The sequence below is a fragment of the Balaenoptera acutorostrata genome, chromosome 16 (genome assembly GCF_949987535.1).
Source record: "Balaenoptera acutorostrata chromosome 16, mBalAcu1.1, whole genome shotgun sequence".
Classification (NCBI taxonomy): Eukaryota; Metazoa; Chordata; class Mammalia; order Artiodactyla; family Balaenopteridae; genus Balaenoptera; species Balaenoptera acutorostrata.
This window is the reverse complement of record NC_080079.1, coordinates 62,419,905-62,446,284: the sequence shown is the minus strand read 5'-3', so window position 1 is coordinate 62,446,284 and position 26,380 is coordinate 62,419,905. Positions and strand designations below refer to the sequence as shown.

Below are 26,380 nucleotides of genomic sequence, written 5' to 3'. Positions count from 1 at the left end.
TAACAAATTACAACAAACTTTGTGGCTTAAAACAGCATAAATGTATTATCTTATATAGTTCAGTAGGTTAGAAGTCCAATACAAGTCTCACTGGGCTAAAACCAAGGTGTCAGCAAGTCTGTGTTCTTTTATGGAGGCTCTAAGGGAGACTCTGTTTACTTGCCTTTTCCAGCTTCCAGAGGCTACACCGTTGCCATGGCCTCTTCCTCTAGCAACATTGGGGAGAGTCCTTCTTGGTCTTTGTCACACTTACATCTTTCTGGTTCTCTGTAGCCACACCTTCCTCTATTTGAAGGTCCCTGTGATAACATTTGTCCTATCCAGATAATCTCCCTATTTTAAACTCAGTTTATTGGCAACCTTAATCCCATCTGCAGCCTTAATTTTCCCTTGCCTAAGTAAACATGCCCACAAAATCCAGAGATCGGGACATGGACATCTTGTGGGGCAGGGGGGCGGCAAGGGAAGGGTGTTATTCTGGCTACTGCAGAGACTTAGAGCCAAGTATGGAACTTAATTTAGCCTTGTTGAAGGTTTTTGTTTTTGTTTTTAATATTTATTTATTTAGGCACGCTGAGTCTTAGTTGCAGCACACAGGATCTTTGTTGCGGCATGCAGACTCTTAGTTGCAGCATGCAGACTTTCTGGTTGTGACATGCAAACTCTTAGTTGCAGCATGCACGTGGGATCTAGTTTCCCGACCAGGGATTGAACCCGGGCCCCCTGCATTGGGAGCATAGAGTCTTAACCACTGTGCCACCAGGGAAGTCTTGACCTCGTTGAAGATTTTGATGGGCCACATCAAAACTTCTTTTCTCCCAATTTTTATTTTCTAATATTTTTATTTTTCTTGGTCCTGGTTTTTTAATTTCAATTTCAGAATTCTAAAAAAATTTACCACCATTTTGTGGTGTGTTTATATTATAGTTGCCTCAAATTCTTTGTACAACAGATGAAGGATAAATAAAATAATTTGAAAACTTAGACCTTGTGCATGCTTAGAAGATGAAGATGATGGTAATGATAGTGGTAATGACCTCTCTCTGTATATAGATAAGGATCTGCTAGTCTCTCAATCTCAGTCTCAATTGCGTAAAGTTGTGACCAGAATTGTTAGCTAAGACAGCACACTATTCACATGTTAGCCAAGACACAGAAACAGCCTAAATGTCCATCAACAGATGAATGGATAAAGAAAATGTGGTATTTGGGCTTCCCTGGTGGCTCAATGGTTGAGAATCCACCTGCCAATGTAAGGGACGCAGGTTCGAGCCCTGGTCCGGGAAGATCCCACATGCTGCGTAGCAACTAAACCTGTGCACCACAACTACTGAGCCTGCGCTCTAGAGCCCGTGAGCCACAACTGCTGAGCCCGTGTGCTATAACTACTGAAGCCCGCATGCCTAGAGCCCGTGCTCTGCAACAAGAGAAGCCGCTGCAATGAGAGGCCCACACACTACAACGAAGAGTAGCCCCTGCACACAGCAACAAAGACCCCACGCAGCCACACACACACACAAAAATGTGGTATTTATATACAATAGAATATTACTTAGCCATTAAAAAGAATGGGGGCTTCCCTGGTGGCGCAGTGGTTAAGAATCCACCTGCCAATGCAGGGGACATGGGTTCGAGCCCTGGTCCGGGAAGATCCCACATGCCGCGGAGCAACTAAGCCCGTGCGCCACCACTACTGAGCCTGCACTCTAGAGCCCACAAGCCACAACTACTGAAGCCCATGCACCTAGAGCCCGTACTCTGCAACAAGACACTGCGATGAGAAGCCCTCGCACCGCAATGAATATAAGCCCCCGCTCGCCACCACTAGAGAAAGCCCGCGTGCAGCAACGAAGACCCAACACAGCCAAAAATTTAAAAACTTTTAAAAATTAAAAATGAAATAATGCCATTTGCAGCAACATGGATGGACCTAGAGATTATCATACTAAGAGAAGTAAGTCAGAAAGAGAAAGACAAATATGATATCGCTTATATGTGGAATCTAAAATACAACACAGCTGAACATATCCGAGAAACAAAAACAGACTCACAGACATAGGGAACAGACTTGTGGTAGCCAAGGGGGAGGGGGGTGGGGGAGGGAAGGATTGGGAGTTTGGGATTAAGATATACAAACTATTATACATAGGATGGATAAACAACACGGTCCTACTGTATAGCATAGGGAGCTATTCAATATCCTGTGATAAACCATAATGGAAAAGAATATGAAAAAGAATATATATATGTGTAACTCAGTCACTTTGCTGTACAACAGAACTTAAACACAACATTGTAAATCAACTATACTTCAAAAAAATTTTTTTTAAAGAAAGAAAAAAAAGAATTGTTAGCTAAGAGATTGGCCCCCATGTGATTCCTAAACAGATGGAGAGGTCAGCTGGAGTCAGAGTGGGCTGAGGAACATTCTGGGTTGAGTGTTTTCAGCTTTGAATTATATATGAAAATCATCTTAACTATCATATTTGGTCTTACCCTTTGTACTTACTAAAACCTTTAATGACTATTATTCCTTTGTTTTAATTTTAAGTAGTGTATTTATTACCTGAAGTTACGCCCTGGAACAGCTTTGTTAAGAATATATTTAAAGATCAAGCAAATGAAAATAAATCCCCTTCACTAAAGATAGTAAAAGGAGGAAAGTTAACCAAAATCTGTGCATCTATATGAGGCCAGAGTGTTAAAGACAAATAAGACTTATGAATGTTTTAAAATTTCCTATTAGTTGAAGCTGGATTTGTTGTTCTTATGGTGTTCCTGTTGGATAAATTCTGGAAGGAATGAAGGAAGAACACCAGTCAGCTAGTACATGATTCTTTTGCTCGTATTCCAAATTGAGATTTACAATTACACAGGACAGTTACATTAGAAATGTAGGCAGCATGTTTATTTTGTTTTTAATTAGGTACAATAACTTACAATAAATGAAAAAGGAATTCTGAAACAAAATAGCTACTTTCCCATTTTATGTTTTGCTCTTCTCATGGTATAAGTCTGTTACACTTACACAATACATGGGAGGGTAGAGAGTGATTTTTATAGCAGCTGTTGTGTCCCTCTCATTGCAGAGGAATAAAAAGAGCCTGTAGTTACTTATTTTCGTGAGTGGTAACTACATTCTTTTTCATTATTAGCTGAAGCTAGAGTGAAAATAAAAATCACAGAAGACCTACTTTTGGCTTGAAATCGTTTACTTCATTAATGTAAGGAAGATGTGACACAACTTCTCACTACCACTTCTTTCTCCCCTTTTATTTTATCCTAAGCTAATAAAAAACAAGTCTGTAACTAAAAGACAAAATATAGGAGCAATATGGGGGTATAAGTTACTGAAATTTTATATATAATGATTTTTTTCCCCTTCCATCCTAGCTTTTCTCATGCATTTTAAAGGTTTCAGAAAAATAAATAAATCCACTATACTTTAAAAAAGAGAGAATAATACAACAAGATATTTGGGGGTCAGTAAATATTATATTTATGTTAATTATTTTTCTTTCTCAACTTTTATTTGGAAAAAATTTCAAACCTACAGAAAAGTTGCAGAGAGATTACAATATACAGTCTTACACCCTTTACCTAGATTCATCAATTATTAATACTTTGCCACATTTGCTTTATTTCTCTCTCTTTACACACATGTGTATATATGTATACAGGCATACTATTATTTATTATTTTCTGCTTTATTTGACAGTGTCACACATCCTAATCCTTCAGCTCTAAATGCTTCAGCCATGTTTTTCCTAAGAACAAAAATATCCTCCTGCTCTTGTTCAAAATACAGAATCTGATTTTACTTTTTCATGAATCCTGTCTATTACCTGTGTTTTATCAGCATTCAAGAACAAAGGAAGCAGTGAGGGGAATTATTAATAGCAGCCACCCACTTCCTCAGTTATTCACCACTATGCATCTTTCAGAAACCAAGTGTGAAAATGAAAGATAGAGGTTGATTTTCAAACCTAAATAAATATAAAGTAATTGATGGACAAGGCCCCTGTAGCATTAAAAGTAAGCCCAATTTCGTAAGATATCACATACAGTTGAATCATTTCCGCAAATACCTATTAGTATTTATTTTCATATATTCATAGACTTTCAGAGTTGGAAGGGCCTTACAATGTATGTTGTATAACTCATTCATTTTACAGATGAGAAGAACTGAAGTTCAAGGTCACACACCAGAGATGAGATTAGAATCTGGCTTTTCAAATTCTTAATGCAGTATTCTTTCTTTTATGTCATGTTGCCTCCCCATGAGCCCTTGTTGCTTGTGTTGGGGTCTTGATAAATGCGAAAGGTAAAATGTCTGAGACTATGACACCTAACTAACTAATGTATCCCTAATGTAATAACTAATGTAATCTCATCTGGATGAACTACAGCCATGCTTCTCAGACCTTGATGTGCATGTAAATTTCCTAGTCATGTTGTTGAAATACAAATTATGAATCAGTAAGTCTGAGATAGGGCCTGAGAACCTGCATTTCTAACATGTTCATCCGATGCTGATGCTGCAGATCCGTGAACTACATGTTGAATAGCAGTTATCTAGAACCAGCACAGAAATCTCATAGCCTCCGGACACCAGCAAAGTAGAAAAAACTACAAAATACTTAGGTTATGTAAAGTATAGAGAATAATATAACTAATACCTATTTACTCATCATCAAGCCAAAATAAAATACTTTTAAAAGTTCTTGTTTTCCTCAAATATCATGTATTAACGCATATATATGGAATCTAGAAAAAAGGTACACATGAACTGGTTTGCAAGGCAGAAACAGAGACACAGATGTAGAGAACAAACGTATGGACACCAAGGGGGGAAAGCGGGGTGGGGGGCGGGTGGGATGATTTGGGAGATTGGGATTGACATATATACACTAATATGTATAAAATAGATAACTAATAAGAACCTGCAAAAGAAAATTTTTTTTTAGAGTTCTTGTTTTCCTAACTTTCATGTCACTTTAGAGAAGGGAGTTTTATCCCAATATATTAATTTATAGATGCAACTACCTATTTCCCCAATATTGTTATATACTGAGGTTCCACAGACTTCAATGGTACTATGGAAGGAAATATTAATTCAGGTGATGAAAAGAACCATAGTCAAACTGAACTGTCAGTCAAAAAGCACAACAAATGAAGTTCCATTTTTACTCTCAATAAAAAGATCTTTTAAACCAGCTACCTTTATTCATTTAACAAATACTGAGAGTTCACACTCCCATGTAGTTTACATTCTGATTTCATTCCTTTATATCTAAGTCTGTATGCTGTTTTGAATTGTCTAAATGATTATTGAAAGGTACAAATGCTAGGTTTTAAGGATTTTGCATTTGGGTTTTTTGTTGTTGTTTAAAAAGAATAACTAGCAGTATACTTAGTGGCCATCTCAATACAACATGGAATACATTTGTAACTGGAGCAACTAAAAATAAAAGACATTTCATATATATGAAGAAATTTGTTCTCTGAATATCTCCCAAAATGCTTATAGAAGTAATAATTACTTCATTGTTACTCAGAGTAGTTTTAGCAGTAAAATAACAAGGCAAAGTCATAAAACATGTCAAGGATAGTGAGGTATAAGGAGGAAGACAACTCAGATAAATATTAATTAAGCTTCTGCTTTCTCCTAGTGTAGGGGGGTGGGGTACCAATATAAAAAGAAATGAAGGCAGTCTTCAAGGTGATCATTGCTCTGAAAGGGAGGCAGGCATCCAAACAGATAATTAGAATACAGTGTGACAAATGAAAACAGGTATGGACAAAATCTAGGAGCAGTGCAGGAAAGTTGCAGAGGAAATGGAGTTAGAGAATGTAATATATTTTAAAAATGATTAAAGAAACTACGAGAATTCAGAATTTCTATAAAAGAGGATGGATAGATAACATGATAATATAGAGTCTAGGTGAAAGGTATAAAAAGAGTTTTGACTGTAAAATTCAACTTTGCTGTTTGTTTGAAGTTTCATAATAAAATGTTGGATAAAATAATAGTTATAAAAAAACAGATAGTATGATATAGAGGGGCCACAATTTTAACTTTTCTTGTGAGTGAGTGTAGGTTCTTAATAAATAGAAGGAAAGGAACAAAATAGAAGAGAACTTACCAGTTCACAGTGGGGAAGGCAGGTTGTCACTTAAGTAAAGCAGAAATGCCTTGCACTGGTATCATGAACGTGTCTGTCCTGAGACCCAAGAGAGTAAAAGTGCATCCATTAAGGAAAATGTAGCAACCTCAGGGTGAGGACATTCCAAATGTAGGTGTAGAATTGCCTCAGATACTAGGGGTTTCGACTACACAATGAAATTTTAATAGATATTGGACTCTAGTTCTTATGCAGTATAAACGATAGGTTGTAATTTTGGGGTAATATCAAAATCTTAAATAGAAACATTGTTTATCAGTGAATTTAATTTATACCAAATTAACTTAATAAGTAGTGATATACTAGAAATATTGGTAATATTTTCAATCTTAGAGCCTAGATATTGATTTCAAAACCTAATTTAAGAGAATTTGCTTTAATGAGCATTTCTTGATACTATTAAATGGATAGATATTTGTATTTACTTGGATTTTAAAATGACCTTTATGTCAATTCATATTATGTTAAATGATATGATATACAGCTAGTTACGGTTAAGGTTTGAATGCTCTGATTATTTTAGTCTGTTGTTAGATCAGCAGTGAAGATTGTGTGGCTAAGGTCTTGCTTTGTATGCTTTTATATACGTGTATGCTATTATATACATATGTCTTTATATACGTTCGATCCTCAAAGCACTGTGAGTTGTTGAACAAGTATTACTTTTTAAATACCTTATTGATAATTTGGGAGCTAGATTTGATTTCCTAATTAGAAAACTGATATTGAAAGATACAACGAAAAGTCCTTCATATTGCCTTGTTTTGTAGATGTGAAATTCTCTTGAAAATCATAGGTATATAAACTCAATCATGACTTCCATTATGAAGTAACAATAGATTCTAATGGGGAAATGTTGCCAATGTTATAATAAAATGTAGGAACCATTTAAAATAATATATTCAAGGAGAAAATAATTTTCCAATATTAAACTGTATTATATAATTTAACTCACAAAATATACCACTTTCACTTAAACTGTATCAGAAACTTTGTTTCCTTGGTGAGTTATTGAAAGAAGAATAAAATATGCCCTGTAGTTAGTCTAACCCTTTAAGTGTTTTTTACAGTGCTTTCTGAAGAGATTCTCGTTTAAACCTTCAGGTTTCTAGCTTTAACATCACAAGGTGTTTATATTGTATAATATCTCTTTGTTTAGAGATGGTTGTGGCTTTTGAAATGTGTTAAACTTACTAAATTCTTTTTAATAAGAGGCCCTTAAAGAGATTGATTTGTTTTGAGTTCTGGGGGGTTTTTTTGGCTGTGCCACGCAGCATGCAGGATCTTAGTTCCCAGACCAGGGATCGAACTTGTGCCCCCTGCAGTGGAAACCACTGGACCTCCAGGGAAGTCCCTGTTTTGAGTTTATATTTCTGAATATCTTAAATTTTGGTAGGATGTTGGTCATTCACATGTTGTCATATTTATACTGTCACTTATCCTTAAATGAAATCAGCCTTGTGAAATAGTTTTGTTGTTATTGCTGTCTTTAACAGCTGGGGAAACTGAGACTTTGGGGTTGAAATTCAAGATTTCAGCTGGCCCCAACTCTTCTAACTGCAGATCTCCTATATCTTGCGGGTTTGAAGTCATGGTGCTTATTTTTGTATATTGGTAGAGTTGAAGTAGTGAAAAATTATTGCTGATGTAATGCTTCAACAGTTTTATTACGTCAAGGGTACGGATAAAACTGATGCCAAATTGTAGAAGCTGTTATAGGTGTGTCCTGCTTTAGAACACCTGAAATAGTTTTACACTGTTAATCCTAGTATGCTTGTAAGCACTGGATTCTGAAGGTAAGTTTGGCGAAGTTGTTGAAACCTGGGTACCCTGGTCTTAAAGAAGAGAAACTTTTGGAACATGTATTGAAAGGATCCATTCTCATAAGCATTCCTTGTTATACTACGGGAAATGTAACGGGAATATCATTTGACATCTAAACTCATGATGTAGTAAGGCTATTTATAACAAGGTTTTAACCATGGACAAGTATATATAATTATTCCATCTAAAGCTTTTTGACATAATTAATATATTTTTTATACAGTTTAACATAGGTAACAGATATTTGTTTCCTAATGAAATTAGGTCCCAAAATTTTCGTAAATAAAGGGAACTGGGTTAATAAGGAAATACCTTTTTCCTCTTTCTTTTTTTCTCTATTTTTTTCTATTTCCCCGCCTCTGGTTTAATGTCCAACTGGCTGTGAATATTTGCAGGGTATTGACAGGTTATTTAGACTTGACAGTCTTCCCAAGTTGCTGGCAGGAATACATTGATGAGTTTGCTCTTCTGAACAGTGAATGGTGCGTGTAGGGGAAATTGCATAATTTATGATAGAACTAAAGGATTTTAAAGTTAGTTTTGACTTGAATTTAATAATTTTCTCTGGGGTCATGGAATGTCTTTTTATAATAATAAAGTTTGATTTTTAAAATTATCTTGAATCTTATGACTTGGGAAAATAAAGTTACAGTGCTTTGTACTCAGACTCTTAACTTGATAATGCTAGCATTTTTCTTCTCCTGGGGTTAAGATTTAAGGGTAATGGTTGTAATACCAGGGCAGTTGTTAATACTTTCCTTTACTTTCACTCGAAGCCCTGTTTTTCCTAGAGGTTCTCAAGTTGCTTATCAAAGATGTGGACTATCTCATACCAAAAGTATAAACTTGTATTTTCTTTTCAAGGGACCGAGTAGGCACCAAATCACCTTGTTCAGTTGGCATTGATTGCCTAGAGGTTTACTCTTTCTCTGATGATTTCTGCTCATTATGAATATTTACTTTCTTAACCTTAATCTTGTTCTCTGCCTATGAAATTTAAATATGTGAATAATACATGCCATTTGCCTGAATGTTTTTCTTTTTTTATTTTCTTGACATATTTTTAAAACGTTCAGCATCAGTCAAGTATTTATTAAACTCTTACTATTTTCTTGTGATTTATTAAGAACATACAATTTAAACAACAAAATACATTTCAGTCTAGGAGAGTCATGGAATACAATTTAGAATGCCAGTGCCTCTTTGGTCTTGAACACTTATATTCCTTTCCTTATATTTTTTTGTCTTTGTTTTGCTTTTGTTTGTTGTTGTCATTGTTGCCATATTTCAAAGAAAAAAGGCAAGAGCAAAATCATTTTTGTTCCCATTGACCTTATTAGACTATAGGCTATTAAAAGGGTTAAAGAAAGAAAAGGACCTATATGTGTGTTTGTGGGCACTTACTAAGTAATATTTTGTAATTGCCAATGTCATTGTAGAAGTGACTGGGAAGACTTTGGGAAAGTGGGAAAGTGAATTATCTCAAAACAACAGAGGGGTTCTACAGGAAAGATCAGCAAACATTTTCTTAAAGGGCCATATGGTAAATATTTCGGGCTTTGTGGGCCATATGGTCTCTGTTTCAGCTACTCAACTCTCCTGCAACTACACAACTACTCAATTCTGCTGTTGTAGTGTCAAAGTAGATGAATGAGCTCTAGATAGTAAGTAAATAAATGAGTTTGTTTGTGTTCTAATAAAACTTCATTTACAAAAACTGGTGGCTGGCCTGCCAACCCATGTTCTATAGCATTCTAACAAATAATATTCATAAACAGCCATGTGTTTATTTAGTTCTCTGCCCCAGAAACACATCTTTTATTAATGTTGAGGATAATCTGTAAAATCAAAGAAGACAGAGGATTTCCTGTTTTAAAATGGCCTAGTAGATGTATACTGAAATATTTTCAGGTAAAGCAATATGATGTTTGGAATTTCCTTTAAGATACTCTGTGGAAAAGACCTGGTTCATATAGATGAACCAAGTTTGACCAAATGTTGGTAAATATAGAAGCAGATGATGGGTGAATGGAAGAAATTCATTACACTGTGTTCTCTACTTCTATGTAAGTTTGAAAAAGTCCATATGAAAAAGTTACCACTTAAATAAATAATGGCCCAGTAAAGGCAGCAGTTTCTTCCTTCTCTTGGAATCACTTTGAAATAGGAAGGAGAATAAGAAACAGAAATACAAGCTCCATCTTCAGTACAACCAGAGAGCTCTCTGCAATCCCAAAGCACAATACTGAAGAACAGCTGCCAGATCTAGTAAAGGGAGTGTGTGAGAAGACCCCAAGAGAGGATGCGTATGATATGGTTGCAGATCCCCAGCAAAGCTGAGAGAGCTTGGTTCTCCAAAATAAGTGGCTGGCCTCAGACTTCTCCAAAGCAGCAATCAACACTAACACTTTACCCACGAAGTCCTCAAGGAAAGATTAATTTAGGAATCTTGTGCCAATCCAAATAATCATTCAATATAAAGGCAAAGACAAACATTTTTTAACATGCCAAGCTTTAGGGAATTTAGCTCCATGAGTCCTACCTCTATAAGATGAAGTTCAGCTAGTCAAGAAATGAAAGGAAAAATGACAGTTAAAGTATTGTTAGTAAGCCTAGAGTCCATCAATCTATAAAATTAAGATTAAAACAAACGTGAAGATTAGGTTTTGCAGAGCAGAGTATGAATGTTTAAAATTTTGACAATGTTGACAGTTTTCTAACAAAAGTTGGAAGGGTGCAGGGCAAATGATGTAAAGTGGTAGAAACCCCAGTTTTTTAACAAGCTGTCAAAATATGTCATCTAAAATCAATAAATTCAATAAAAGAAGTGTGTGGGTTTGGGGGGAGGTATATAGGTAGATAGATGATAGATAGATAAACACTAAGAAAAGTTACATAATAAATAAATAAAATAAACTGGATACTAGAAGGGAGGGAAAAAGACACGTAACTATAAGTTCATCATTGCTCATAATAAGAGAAAATATATATATATACATATATATATCAGGAGTACCAACTGATGGAATTGCCATTTTTAATTGGGTTGGCTAGAGTAGACCTCACTCAGAAAGTGAAATGTGAACAAAGATTTGAAGGAAGTGAGGGAGCTTGATAGTTTTCTGGAGAAATGGTATTCTAAGTAGAGGTAATAGCTATTGCAAAGGTTCTGGAACAAGAGTATAGCTGGTACGTACAAAAACCAGAAAAGAGCCTAGGGGCTAAAGCAGAATGAGTGAGAGAGTGGTATGAGGTGAAGTCAGAGAGATAATTGGGTATCAGATAATATTGGGCCTTAAAGGCAGTTCAAAGAATTTAGATCTTACTCTAAAATGACTACTAATCCAAAAAAAAAAACTTTCCATATTAATATTAGAAGTACGTGTTTAACTAAAACAAAGCAAACATAGACCATTTAGTAAACTATTTTTAAGAAGAAAGAGCAGCAATAAAAACAAAAAACATAAAAATTTTATAGCATAAAATTTGACAACTGAAAGGACATTAAATATACGTTATATTAATAAATATAAATAGGCTAAACTTTTCTATTAAAAGAATGCCAGATTAGATCACAAAGAAAGCTATAGAGTCATTCCTAAAACAAAGAAACTCAGGAAAAGTAACAAAATTAAAGGACAGGTAGAGCATTAACAGGCATTTGCAAACTAAAAGGAAAAAATTCAGGGGTCATGATCCTAGTATTGGACAAGACTTAGTACAAAAAGAATTACATTAGATTAAAGGGGACATATAAGATCTGAATAAAGAAAACCTTTAAATGCTTCTCAGGAACACAAAGACTAAAATAGAAAGGCTTACAAGGTTCTTGATTAAGAATGACTCAAAAATCACATAGATGTCAGTTTCCTTATGTTAATCCATTGAGTTAATAAGATCTCAACTTCAAAACAAACAAACAAACAAAAAAACTAACATTTATTGAATACTTATTCTATGCCAGGCACTGTTCTAAGTGCTTTATGTGTATTCATCATTTAGTCCTTACAGCAACTTTATGTGGCAGGTGCTAGTATTACGTTTTGTCCATTTTTCAGTGAAGAAACTTGAGGCACAAAGAGGCTAATGAACTTGCAAAGGTTGCAGTTAGAGTAAGTTACAGAATCAGAGTCTGAACTCAGGAGTGATTATAGATTCTATGCTCTTAATCACAATGCTGTGTTATTTTTGAAGCTGATTGTGTGTGTGTGTGTGTCTGTGTGTAACTAGAAATACTGACTCTGAAGTTCATATGGAGGTACAAATAAGCAAAAATAGCGAGGAAAATTCTTAAAGGAAAGTAATAAGGGAAACTATCCCACCCTACCAGATGTAAAAATATAAAGCTAGGATATTTAAAACAGTGTGGCTACTATGACATGAGCATATAGATCATTGGACAGAAAAAGATCCAAATTCATATAGGTGTTTGGAAAATTATAAAGGTAGCATTTCAAATAAGAGGGAAAAATGAATTATTAAATATAAGGGATAGCTGTGTTATCATTAGAGGTTAGTTGGATTGCTGCTTCTTAACTGACTAAAATTAATTCCTAATAAATCAAAGATTTAAACTTGAAAAATCAAACTAGAAGCCATGGAAGAGTTTTATAGTATTCTCGAAGTAGGGAAAGCCGCTGATATATGACACAGGACTGTTAAACCACACAGAAAAGATTGAAAAGTTTGACTCTTAAAACTTGAAAATTGTGTGCATACAAAAACACCATTAGCAAAGTAAAAATAAAAACAGGGAAATTTTTGTAACATATTTTGTTGACCAAGGGATAATTTTCTTAATATTTAAAGAACTTCTACAAAATAATATTCAAAGACCAAGATCCAAACTTAAAAAATGGCAAAAGATGTAAATACTCAGTGCATAGAAAAGCAAATACAACTAACTCTTAGATTAAAACATGTATAGATTATCACTCTTAGTACAAAAAATGCAAATTACAATTATGGTGAAATACTGGTTTATCTTGAAATAAACCAAAATGTTCATCACTATCATCTTAGGATGATAGGAGTTTGAGAGACTTTTCTTTTATCTGTATTTTTAAATTTTTCTCAAAGAATACATACTATTTAAATAATTAAAAAGCTATTATTTATTATATACATACACATATGCATATAACATTTGTTGTTGTGTCCTGACAATGGATGTGTCTTTTTGTATTTTCTAGGTGCACCAGAGGCTCTCTTCTTGGCCTAGTGGAGTTGTTTATTGCAGTACTGTTGTGCCCTCTGATGGTGAGTTTCAGCAAATCCATTTTTATGTCCAATGCTTTTTTTTCTTTAACTCTGTTTCCCATTCTCAAACTGACATATAGATTTATAAACCCTACTCTTTCACTTGAGGTGGGCTTGGAGTCAGAGGGAGAAGGTGTTGGGAGGGACTAAAGAAGAGAAATAAAATTTGAATGAGGATATAGTAAATTTAGAAGAGAGATCAGGAAGAAAAACTAATAGACTTAAGTTTTCATAGATCATGGAATAATACTGTCAACTCTTTCCATTTATGTTTTAAAACTGGGAACATAGTTAATGTGAAGATTGCAGAAGGACCACCTTTGGAATTTCCTAACCATTGAGTCTTCATACTATGGATAATGATCAAACACTCCAGCTCCTTCAGGGTATCAGAGCCTAGACAGAAGCAATTCAAAGTCTGAAACCTCCTGTCCTTTCTTGTCTTTTTCTTCCCTTACGCTCAGGGCTGTAATACTCTTCTCTGTTGTGAGAAAAAATTGAAAAAAGATGCTTGGGGACCACAGTCCTTTGGAAAAGTCCATGATGATGCAAATTGGCAAGAGGATCTAAGCTTTGATTTTATTTACAGTAGTGGAGGAGATAAGTTTACAACTCTTCTTGTCATTTCTTTTACCCAGCATTACACATTTACAGTTTAGACTATTTGCTTAGAGTTGACTGTTAAATATATTTTCTCTTTGTAAAGTTTAGTGTGATAGAACTCTAACTTCAACCTTATAAACATTAATTCATAGGCCTAGCAACCATTGAAAGAGCATCCTGCAAATGTACAAGGAAACCTGAAGTTGAAGAAACCTCAGATGAACCATTTGAAACTCCTAGGATCCCCTGTATTTAATCAGTATAGATATTTGCAGTGTTATCAGAACCCGTCCCAAAGCTGTTTAGTTATCGGAATACACAGACAGTGTGCTCATATTCCCTAAACTTGGAGGAAGTATCCATTTTTGGTTACTCATTTGTAGTATGGAAAGGTTAAAAGGAAAAATAGGCCAGAATCAAAATAATGAAAAATGGTAGCTGGCTTTCTTTTTCCTATCTCTTAGAGACATAGAGAGTTGATAAAGTGATATTAGTATATAAATTAAAAAGCAGTAGGTGGGTATCACTCCTGCCCTTAGAACTGTCTTGGCCCATTAAACAGCCAAATGGGGGCTGTCCACATCTATACCAGCACCACTCCAAGGTCTTATTACTGTCCTCCATTGCCACTGCAGGATTACATCATTGGATAGTTTCAATAAAGGGAGAATTTCTCCAATATAAAAATATTGTTCATAGTGCTGAATCCTCTCAGCTTTTGCTGAACTAGCAGCAATTCATTTAAAAATTTCTTGCTTTTATAATGTTGTCAAAAACTTAAATATTCAGGGTCAGTATTTATATATATTCATTAAGTTATATATATTCAGTGGCAACTAAGTCACACTACAACAGGACACTTGTGCCAGTAGTTGTTATGATATTCAGTGGCAAATAATTTGAACTAATGAATTCATACTGAAATTTTTATTATGAATTTTACCATGTAATACAGTTACTATTATCCTAATAACAATCTGTATGGAAGTCTTTCAGTAATGTAACAATGTACAGTTGTACTGGGGTATCTGGCTGAATGTTACCCCAGGACAAAAATGCTAGTATGTTGCCTCTATGTTGTGTGAGGGGTTGAAGACAATATTTTTACAGAGGTAAAAGGATACATACTTAAAAAAGAAAAAAAGAGAAAGAGATGCTCCCAAAATTCCTACCAATACTATTGCCCTTCTTAAGAAAATCAACTCGTATTAATTATCAAGAAACAGAAGCAGAAAATGATTTGATTTAATGCAACTCAGTGTCCTTACTACTCCCAAATCATATACCTTTCTTATGTTGTACTTCTAAATTAATCTTACCTTAGGCTGGTATAGCATATATGAAAACTCTGCTTAATACACAGCTACTTCAACAGAATTTAGCCACCATTAGTAAACCTCTCTACCATCATTCATTGCTTCTTGTTATGACTACTGGGTCATATTCTATAGCAAGTGAGGGCTTAACCCTTTTTTTTAAAAAATACAAAATCTAAAATACCACATTATATAATTGTGATATTTATATACCTAGTATATAATATATATACCTAATATATACTGCCTCTCGATAATTGCTTGTTAGTTTTGTTGTTTGACAAAATCTTCTAGTTATGACTATGATAGCCGATGTAAAATATATAGGTTATCTTAAAAGTTTAACCTCCCTACCAAAGCAATCTAAAAGGTTCTTAATTTTTCTTGTGTCATAAATACTTTTGAGGATCTGGTGAAAGCTCTAGATTCTCTCTCTAGAAAAAAAAAATATTATATACACATAGGAAATGTTATATATAATTTCTTAATGATACAGGCTCTCAAACCAGCTCATGGAATCCTTAGTCTCATGAACCTCAACTGAACTGCTCAAAAGAACTGAACCTCAGAAGAACTGCTTTGGCTACACTGCACACAGGTGCACATGCACATCCCTGTACCCATGCCAGTGTTCCCTTTCATGAGAGGCATTATGCTTAGAGGTTAAGTGTCAAGCTTTGGAATCAAGGTTTGCATCCCAATTCCACCACTCGACCACCTTTTAACCTTAGGCAAAGTAATGAACTTCTTAAAACCTCCTTCCTCACGTGTGAAACGGAGATAGTAATAATTACCACCTCCAAGAGAAAAATGTACTTACCCTACAGAAATAGTACTTACCCATCAGAAACTCTTATTCTTTTCTTTTTTTAATATATATATATTTATTTATTTATTTGGTCTTAGTTGCACCGGGTCTTAGTTGCAGTAGGCGGGCTCCTTAGTTGCAGCTTGCCAGCTCCTTTAGTTGCAGCACATGTGCTTCTTAGTTGTGGCCGGCGGGCTCCTCAGTTGCGGCTCACGGGCACCTTAGTTGTGGCTCACCGGCTTCTTAGTTGCAGTACGTGGGCTCCTTAGTTGAGGCCGGCAGGCTCCTTAGTTACAGCTCACTGGCTCTTTTAGTTGCAGCACATGTGTTCCTTAGTTGCGGCTTGCGGGCTCCTTAGTTGTGGCATGCAAACTCTTAGTTGCGATATGCATGTGGGATCTAGTTCCCTGACCAGGGATCAAACCCAGGCCCCCTGCACTGGGAGCTTGGAGTCTTAACCGCTGCTCTACCAGGGAAGTTCCCAGAAACTCTTATTCTATAAAAAATGCTGTGGTAGTGTTAAAGACCCCTAATCAAAAAAATGTGGTTTGGGGCTTCTTGTTTTAATTTTTCTGTGCCCCATATCCTCAATTGTAAAACGACTAACTGAAATTTTTATGATTGTATGGCTTATAGCCTATTTAAAGTCTTTCAAATCTTTCAGGGGTTCCCCTTCATGGTAATGAAAATTAAGGATTAATGATGAAAGTAATTCTGTTAGAGACAGGTTGACTGTATAATTTATCATTCAACCCAGGACACTTTTGAGAGTAAAAGGAGGACACCCAGAGTTGTCCTGACAATTTTAAATATGGTAAACCAGGACACGTCTTCACTGTAGGTAAGCTAGAGTAAGAGCAAGAAAAATAGTCTCTCTGGCTGCCTTCATTTCTCTATCCAGAAATGTAATGTTACTCAATTAGCCTTGTATTGGGAATTGCGGTAGAAAGCTGTGTCTTTTTTGTAGTTAACAAAAAATGTAGGATTTCCTTACAAAAATTGTTTGAGGACAAATAATGTTAGCATTGAACAGTTATTGAAATTCCTGTTTAATAATAAACAATCATCTGTTTAACCCAAATATAGATAATATATATAAATTCTTAACCTAAGTAAAGTCTGTGGATGGTTTGGGGAACTGGATATATGCCCCAGTTTTTTCTTTGGTTTTTGTCCTATTCCTTTTTTTTTTTTTTTTTTTATAGCTACTTTATTTATTGATTTATTTATTTTTGGCTGTGTTGGGTCTTCATTTCGTGCGAGGGCTTTCTCTAGTTGCAGCAAGTGGGGGCCACTGTTCATCGCGGTGCGGGGGCCGCTCTTCATCACGGTGCGCCGGCCTTTCACTATCGCGGCCCCTCCAGTTGCGGGGCACAGGCTCCAGATGCGCAGGCTCAGTAGTTGTGGCTCACGGGCTCAATTGCTCCGCGGCATGTGGGATCTTCCCAGACCAGGGCTCGAACCCGTGTCCCCTGCATTAGCAGGCAGATTCTCAACCACTGTGCCACCAGGGAAGCCCTGTCCCATTCCTTTTTTTAAAAACTTTATTGATGTATATTTTATACATCATAAAATTCACCTATTATCATGCAAGCATAGTAACAATCCAGCTTTAGACTATTTCCTTCACCCCTAAAAGTTCTCTTGTTCCTGTTTTGCAACCAATCCCTGCTCCTACCCTAAACCTGAGGCAAACACTAGTCTGCTTTTTCTCTCTGTAGTTAAACCTTTTCTAAAAATGTCATATAAATGGACTCATTCAATATGTAGTCTTTTGCATCTAGCTTCTTTTACATATCCTGTATGGATATATGTTTTCATATCTCTTGGGTAGATACTTAGGAGTAGAATGACTGGGTCATATGGTAAGTATGTGCATAATATTTTTTAATTGAAGTACAGTTAATTTATAATGTTTCAGGTGTACAACAAAGTGATTCAGTTTACATACATATATATATTCTTTTTCAGATTTTTTCCCATTATATGTTATTACAAGATATTTAATATAGTTCCCTGTGCTATACAATAGGTCCTTGTTTTTTAACTATTTTATATACAGTAGTGTGTATCTCTTAATACCAAATTCCCAATTTATCCTTACCCCCCTTTTCCTTTGGGTAACCATAAGTTTGTTCTCTATGTCTGTGAGTCTATTTCTGTTTTGTAAATAAGTTCATTTGTATTTTTTTTTAGATTCCATATATGAATGATATCATATAATATTTGTCTCTCTGTCTGACTTCACTTAGTATGATAATCTCTAGGTCCATCCATATTGCTGCAAATGGCATTATTTCCATTGTATATATATACCACTTCTTTATCCATTCATCTGTCGATGAACGTTTAGATTGGTTCCATGTCTTGGCTATTGTAAATAGTGCTGCTATGAACATTGGGATGCATGTATCTTTTCAAATTAGAGTTTTCGTCTTTTCCATATATATGCCCAGGAGTGGGATTGCTGGATCATATGATAACTCTATCTTTAGTTTTTTAAGGAACCTCCATACTTTTCTCCATAGTGACTACATCAGTTTACATTCCCACCAACAGTGTAGGAGGGTTCCCTTTTCTCCACACCCTTTCCAGCATTTATTATTTGTAGACTTTTTGATGATGGCCATTCTGACTGGTGTTGGGTGGTACCTCATTGTAGTTTTGATTTGCATTTCTCTAATAATTAGTGATGTTGAACATCTTTCCATGTGCCTCTTGACCATCTGTATGTCTCCTTTGGAGAAATGTCTATTTAGGTCTTCTGCCCATTTTTTTTATTGGGTTGGGTTTTTTTTAAGTATTGAGCTGTACAAACTGTTTGTATATTTTGGAAAGTAAGCCCTTGTCGGTCAATTCATTTGCAAATATTTTCTCCCATTCTGTATGTTATCTTTTCATTTTGTTTTGTTTATGGTTTCCTTTGCTGTGCAAAACCTTTTAAGTTTAATTAGGTTCCATTTGTTTATTTTTGCTTTTGTTTCTATTATTCTAGGAGACAGAGCCAAAAATTATTGCTATGATTTATGTCAAAGAATGTTCTGCTTATGTTTTCCTCTAGGAGTTTTATAGTATCCAGTCTTACATTTAGGTCTTTAATCCATTTTTAGTTTATTTTTGTATATGGTGTTAGAGAATCTTCTGATTTCATTCTTTTACATGTAGCTGCCCAGTTTTCCCAGCACCACTTATTGAAGAGACTTTCTTTTCTCCATTGTATTCTTGCCTCCTTTGTCATAGATTAATTGACCGTAAGTGCGTGGGTTTATTTCTGGGCCTTCTGTCCTGTTCCATTGATCTATGTGTCTGTTTTTGTGCCAGTACCATACTGTTTTGATGACTGTAGCTTCGTAGTATGGTCTGAAGTCAGGGAGCATGATTCCTCCAGCTCCGTTCTTCTTTCTCAAGATTGTTTTGGCTATTCAGGGTCTTTTGTGTTTCCATACAAACTTAAAAATTTTTTGTTCCAGTTCTGTGAAAAATGCCATTGGTAATTTGACAGGGATTACATTAAATCTGTACACTGCCTTGAGTAGTGTGGTCATTTTAACAATACTGATTCTTTCAATCCAAGAACACAGTATATCTTTCCAACTGTTTGTGTGGTCTTCAGTTTCTTTCATCATGTGCTTAACTTTTAAAGAAACTGCAAAATTGTTTTCCAAAGTGGCTGTCCCACTTTGCATTCCTACCAACAGTGTTTAAGTGTTCCAGTTTCCCCGTATCCTCCCCAACACTTGGTATGGTCAGTCTTCTTGATTATAGACATTGTAGTGGATTTGTAGTATTATTTCATTGTGGTTTTAATTTGCATTTCACTGATGACCAAGATGTTGGGCATCTGTTAATATACTCATTAACCATTCAAATATTTTCTTTGATGAAGTGCCCACACTTTTTGCCCATTTAAAAAAATGGACTGTCTTCTTAGTATTAATTTGTAAGGGTTCTTTTTATATTCTAGAATTTTTCCTGTTACTTTTAGAATAATTTTGTGGGAAAGGGTGGACTTTTTAAATCATGTTTTATTATTAATAGCTGCTCATATACAGGTGGAGATTCTATATTTATTGTCATCATTATATTGAGGACATAAACATACCCCACCACTGTCTTTCATTCCAACTTTTAAAAACTTGACAACAAAAAAGAAAGTAATGAAATCATGAAAAATGATAGAAGAGAAAGCCACAGTGTTTTAATGTGGGCAGAGTTCTCATCAACCTAAACGTGAAGTTGGGAAAGCTGAAACACCATTTTATTTTTCCATTTTAAAAATATATCCTACAGTTTGAATTTTTTTTTTGTAAGTAGAAGTTTCATATTTTGAAAATACCAAAATATGGTTGAACGTGTTCTATCACAAAAGTCTTTTTTTGAAAGCTTGTATAAAATTGACTTTCACATTGCTAAGAAAAACAGCCGCATGAACATGGAAAGACGTTTAAGCTTTATGTGCTGACAGTATTTAAACTGGCTTAGTGTGGAGCAGAAGTAAATTTATGTCAAATTTCAGATGATGTTATCCATTCTAGGATTGCTGTCATTTGTTTCAATATTTTGAAGTAAGTTTTGAGGGAATTGGAAACTATCCAATTTTCGTCCAGAATGCATGCGACTTCATGAAACTACTGATATTGCTCTAAGGAGTTAGTTTCTAGTTTTTGTCTATTAATATGCATGTTGACACAAAGAAAAATCCCAAATATGTGATTTGTTGTGGAAATTAGAAAAGCTGTTAACATTAATGGCTATCACCATCTTTGAAATAGTGTTAAATTTCTTTTCCAAAATAACTACCAGGAAAAAAAATTTTTTTTTACTCTAAGGAAGATCTTGGTACTCTACGAACAGATGGCACATCTTCCAAACTTAGAGACATGCATACGTATACGGCCTCAGAGAAGAAAGGAGCTCTACCCATTGCAATAATACATTGGTTTTTTTCATTGGCACATACTGGCAGTGAAGACTTCGAACAGCCCTAAAAGAAGGCCTGCCTGCTACCACAGAAGTAATCACTATTATGAGAACAAGATTTTATGAGAAAAAGAATCAAAATAGAAATTTTTCCTTTGCTAGATTAAACTTTGGAGAGGAGTTTGCTTTTTAAGAGAAGAGAAAGTTTATCACAAGGAAGTGTTTAGTTGTGGCTTGATTTACTTGGGGATATTTGGGCCTTTATGAATGAGCATAATCTTCCAATTCAAGACCTTACAGTCATTATTATGGATTTGGTAGAAAAATCATGAACCCTTTCAACCAAGCTGTAGCTCTGAAGTAGGTAGAAATAGACAACCTTGTGAATTTTCCAGCTGCTGGAAGAAGTTTCTCTCTAGGCTAGTCATGAATGGAGAGGTTTGTCAGTTTCTCTACAAGAATTAGAAAAACCTTAGAGCTCTTGAAGATTACCTCCACTCAGAAACCTTAAAGCTGGAACTCGGATTTCCAATCGTTTCACTATTGATATTGCATCAAAACAGTGAGTGATATGAATTCAATTCTAAGAGTCTTAGAGAAATCTTAAGTTCCTTGCATATGCCTAGCCAAGCATCATCTGGTGAAGTGAACTATGAGAGCTGTGATTATGTTTGTTACCACATACCTTTCCCAGAGTCTCAGAGTTTTTACAACTTCTTTTCGTCAAAACAGAAAGGTACAACCTTTTTAGATATCAAAGATAATGTCCGGGCTTCCCTGGTGGCGCAGTGGTTGAGAATCTGCCTGCCAATGCGGGGGACACGGGTTCGAGCCCTGGTCTGGGAAGATCCCACATGCCACGGAGCAACTGGGCCCGTGAGCCACAATTACTGAGCCTGCGCGTCTGGAGCCTGTGCTCCACAACAAGAGAGGCCGCGATGGTGAGAGGCCCGCGCACCGCGATGAAGAGTGGTCCCCACTTGCCGCAACTGGAGAAAGCCCTCGCACAGAAACGAGGACTCAACACAGTCATAAATAAATAAAGAAAGAAAGAAAAAGAAAAAAAGAACGTGAATTTAAAAAAAAAAAAAAAGATAATGTCCAAGTTATCATGTTCCCAAACCAGGCCACTATGTGACTTCTTTATTCAAGCCAAACAATAGCAGCCTTGTAATTGAAATGTTCTTTTATATAGAATTAAAGTTTATTTTCTGTTTTAATTTGTAAATTTTTGTTTTATTTCTTAAAAAAAAAAAACAACAGAAAATGGCTGTTAATTTTGATTTAAAATGAGGTAAAATGCTTCAGTTTTTGTAAACATTTATTTTTAAAATACTGCAATGCAGTAGTCTGCTCATAACAAAATACTGTAGACTGGGTGGCTTAAACAACAAAATTTTATTTTCTCACAGTTTTGGAGACTAGAAGTCCAAGATCAGGGTGCCAGCATGGTTAGGCTCTGGTAAGAATTATTCCTAGCTTGCAGATGACCACCTTCTCACTGTGTCCCCACATGGTGGGGGGTGGGGAAAGCTCTTACTCTTCATATAAAGCCATTGTCCTATCAGATTAGAGCCCCACCCTTATCTTCTCCTTTAACCTTAATTACCTCTTAAAGACACTATCTCCAGATAGTCACATGGGGAATTTGAGCTTCAAAATACAAATTTTGGGAGATAACAATTCAGTCCATAGCAGGTAATATGAAAGAAGTCATTTTCCAATGCAAAAAAATGATGGTATCTAAAATTTTTATGTATAAATCGCTTTGAATTTTTTCAGGAAGTAGGTCTAAGAAGGGAATCCATACCTTCTTCAGGTTCTCAAGGAGGTCTATTATCCAAAAATACCTAGGCACATGGAATTTGTTTGTATAACTTAAGCTTTTTTTCCCCTTGTTGCCCTCAGTGGAACAAGTCATTTTTGTTCTCTTGGGGTTTAAAGGCATGATTGGAAATTTTCTCATGGAAACTTATATGATTTTAGGCTTTGGGTTTTAAGACTGTAGATTTTAGAAAAAGCAAGAAAAACTATTAAGGCAAGCGTTTTTCCATATTCTCATTGAATCTCCTAAGCAGCCTTCTGAGGTATTAGACTCTGCATTATAGGTAAGGAAACGGAGGTAAAGTTATATTCAGTAATGGGCTCATGCATTCAAGGTATCTCCTGTGGTAGAAATTCAGTACTACCAAATCTGAGATTCCAAAATCCATCATTCTTCTACTGCACTTGACTCTCTGTACTTCAGGATTATATTCCACTTTTTACCACCCAGAAATTAAAGTGGACCAAGGGTCAAGGTTTAATGAAGTTACTTTCAAAGCAGCACCATAAAAAGCATTATTCTTTTTTGTTTGTTTGTTTAAATATTATTTATTTATTTATTTTGGCTGCATTGGGTCTTCATTGCTGCATGCAGGCTTTCTGTATTTGTAGTGAGCAGGGGGCTATTCTTCGTTGCGGTGCGTGGGCTTCTCGTTGTGGTGGCTTCTCTTGCTGCGGAGCACAGGTTCTAGGCATGCGGGCTTCAGTAGTTGTGGCACTCAGGCTCAGTAGTTGTGGCTCGTGGTCTCTAGAGCACAGGCTCAGTAGTTGTGGCGCATGGGCTTAGTTGCTCCGCGGCATGTGGGATCTTCCCAGACCAGGGCTCGAACCCATGCCCCCTGTGTTGGCAGGCGGATTCTTAACCACTGCACCACCAGGGAAGTCCCAAAAGCATTATTCGTAAAAAGAAAAATATGTTAGAGCACTATATTAGGACAGGATTTTATTTTTACAAAAGCAAAATAAAATAGTTAATTCTCAGTAGAATGAGTAGATGAATGGAAGGAAGGAAGAGGATGACCTTTTACTTAGCACAAATGCTTTTGACATTTATGAGAGATTAATTATCTTCATAAACAGATTTTAAAAGAACCAGATTTAATGAAAGGTACATAGGTTGTACTACTATTTAACATAAAACCAATAATACCATGTATTTTTAAAAGATTTATAATTTTAAGTGTTTTCACAACTTTTATCGTTTAAGCCTCGTAATAACTTTACACAAATGTTTTTACATAGTTCTAAAGAGAGAGGTTCAGTTGTACAAATACTAATTCACCTTAGGTTCACAATGAAATATATAGCTGATTTCACTAAGTTAATTTATACTACCAGTTGGAAGGACCCAAATGACTGGATTTATCAAACTACTAAAGTTATGATTCTATAATTGGGCTTTCTTATACTGATATGAAAAGATATTTTTTACATAAATATTTACCTGCTTTTCAAAATGAGTATTCTTCAAATGATAGTATGTGACAGATTTAGCATTTTTAATATACTATGAATAATATAAAGAAATTTAAAATTATTTTACATATCTAAGTAAATCTGAGGATGTTTTTGCCCTAATGTATAAGGAAGGGCCTTACTATCACCTAAATAATATTTGATTTATTCTTTTAAAATGATAATCTTATGTTTTGTCTAATATATCATAATTTAATGATATGGACTTTTGGAATTACATTTATGAACAGAGAAGTGAATATTAAAAATAAATTATTTGAAAGTATCTATGAATGAAAACTAATTTAAAAATCTGTACGCATTTATTGAGAAGAATAAACTTTATTGAAGGACCTAAAAAAAGATAGAAATAAATGCAGAGTTATAATATGTTAATGAATACGAGAACAACATTGTAACAATTGTCAGTTTCTCTCACACAAATTTATAAACTCACTACAGTGTTAATATGAACCTCAATAGGAACTGATGAACTTATTCAAAAATTCATGTGAAAGAATAAAACTATACAAATACTTAAGATAAATTTGGAGTAGAAAGGGGAGGGAAAGGTTTACCTAAACCACATATTAAGATGTATTTTTAAAACCATAATACTCAAAACAGTGAAGTATTGGTGCAGGAAAGATTGTAGGATCAGATTAGAGAAACCCTGCATATATGGAAATTTGACATGTGATAGAATTAGCTTTGTAAATCAGGAGAAGGGGCAGAGTCAATGGTTCTGTTACAGTTGATTTCTTATTTCACAAAAGTATATTTCAGATGGCATAAGGAGTAAAATGTGAAACAGCTCTAAAAGAAAAAAAAAAGTTAGCCTAATTTATATCAGAAACTAAAACATTCCTCCAGAAAGCTATTAGAACTAATAAATGAATTCAGTTAAATTTCAGCGTACAAAATTAATATATAGAAATCTGTTGCAGGAATTCTCTGGTGCTTCAGTGGTTAGGACTCTGCACTTCCACTGCAGGGGTCACGGGTTCGATCCCTGGTTGGGGAACTAAGATCCTGGACGGCACGTGGTGCAGCCAAAAAAAAAAAAAAAACAACTGTTATGTTTCTATAAACTAACAATGAACTATCAGGAAGAGAAATTAAGAAAACAATCTCATTTACAATTGCATCAAAAACAATAAAATACCTAGGAATAAATCTAACCAAGGAGGTAAATACTTGTACTCAGAAAACTGTAAGACATTGATGAAAGAAATCCAAGATGACACGAACAAATGGAAAGATATACCATGCTCATGTATTGGAAGAATTAATCTTGTTAAAATGATCATACTCCCCAAGGCAATCTACAAATTCAGCGCAATCCCTATCAAAATACCAACGGCATTTTTCACAGAACTAGAACAAATAACCCCAAACTTTGTATGGAAACACAAAAGACCCCGAATAGCCAAAGAATCTTGAGAAAGAAGAACAAAGCTGGAGGTATCATATTCCCTGGTTTCAGACTATACTACAAAGCTACCACATCAAAATAGTGTGGTACTGGCACAAAAACAGACACATAGATCAATGGACCAGAATCGAGATTGCAGAAATAAACCCACACTTACATGGTCAATTAATCTAAAACAAAGGAGGCAAGAATATACAATGGAGAAAAGACAGCCTCTTCAATAAATGATGTTGGAAAAACTGGACAGCTACATGCCAAAGAATCAAAATGGACTACTTTCTCACACCATATACAAAAATAAACTCAAAATGGGTTAAAGACTTAAATGTAAGACCTGAAACCATAAAACTTCTAGGAGAAAACATAGGCAGTACACTCTTTGACATAGGTCTTGGCAATATTTTTTGGATACATCTCAGGCAAGGTAAACAAAAGCAAAACTAAACAAATGGGGCCACATCAAACTAAAAAGCTTTTGCACAGCAAAGGAAACTATCAACAAAATGAAAAGGCACCCTATTGAATAGGAGAAGATATTTGCAAATGATATATCTGATAAGAGGTTAATGTCCAAATTATATAAAGAACTCATACAACTCAACATCAAAGAAACAAACAACCTGATTAAAAAATGGGCAAAGGACCTGAAGAGACATTTTTCCAAAGAAGACAAACAGATGACCAACAGACACATGAAAATATGCTCAATATCACTAATCATCAGGAAAATGCAAATCAAAACTACGAGATA

The 26,380-nt window shown here is 35.2% G+C and overlaps 1 protein-coding gene across 1 annotated transcript in view; it reads left to right on the top strand.

Annotated features, from left to right (window-relative positions):
- MCU (mitochondrial calcium uniporter) overlaps positions 1-26,380 on the top strand; it is a 231,552-nt gene that overhangs the window by 159,180 nt on the left and 45,992 nt on the right. The window contains exon 2 of the mRNA XM_007167696.2: positions 13,202-13,268. Within this exon, the coding sequence (XP_007167758.1) occupies positions 13,202-13,268 (67 nt within the window). The remainder of the gene's footprint in view (positions 1-13,201; positions 13,269-26,380) is intronic.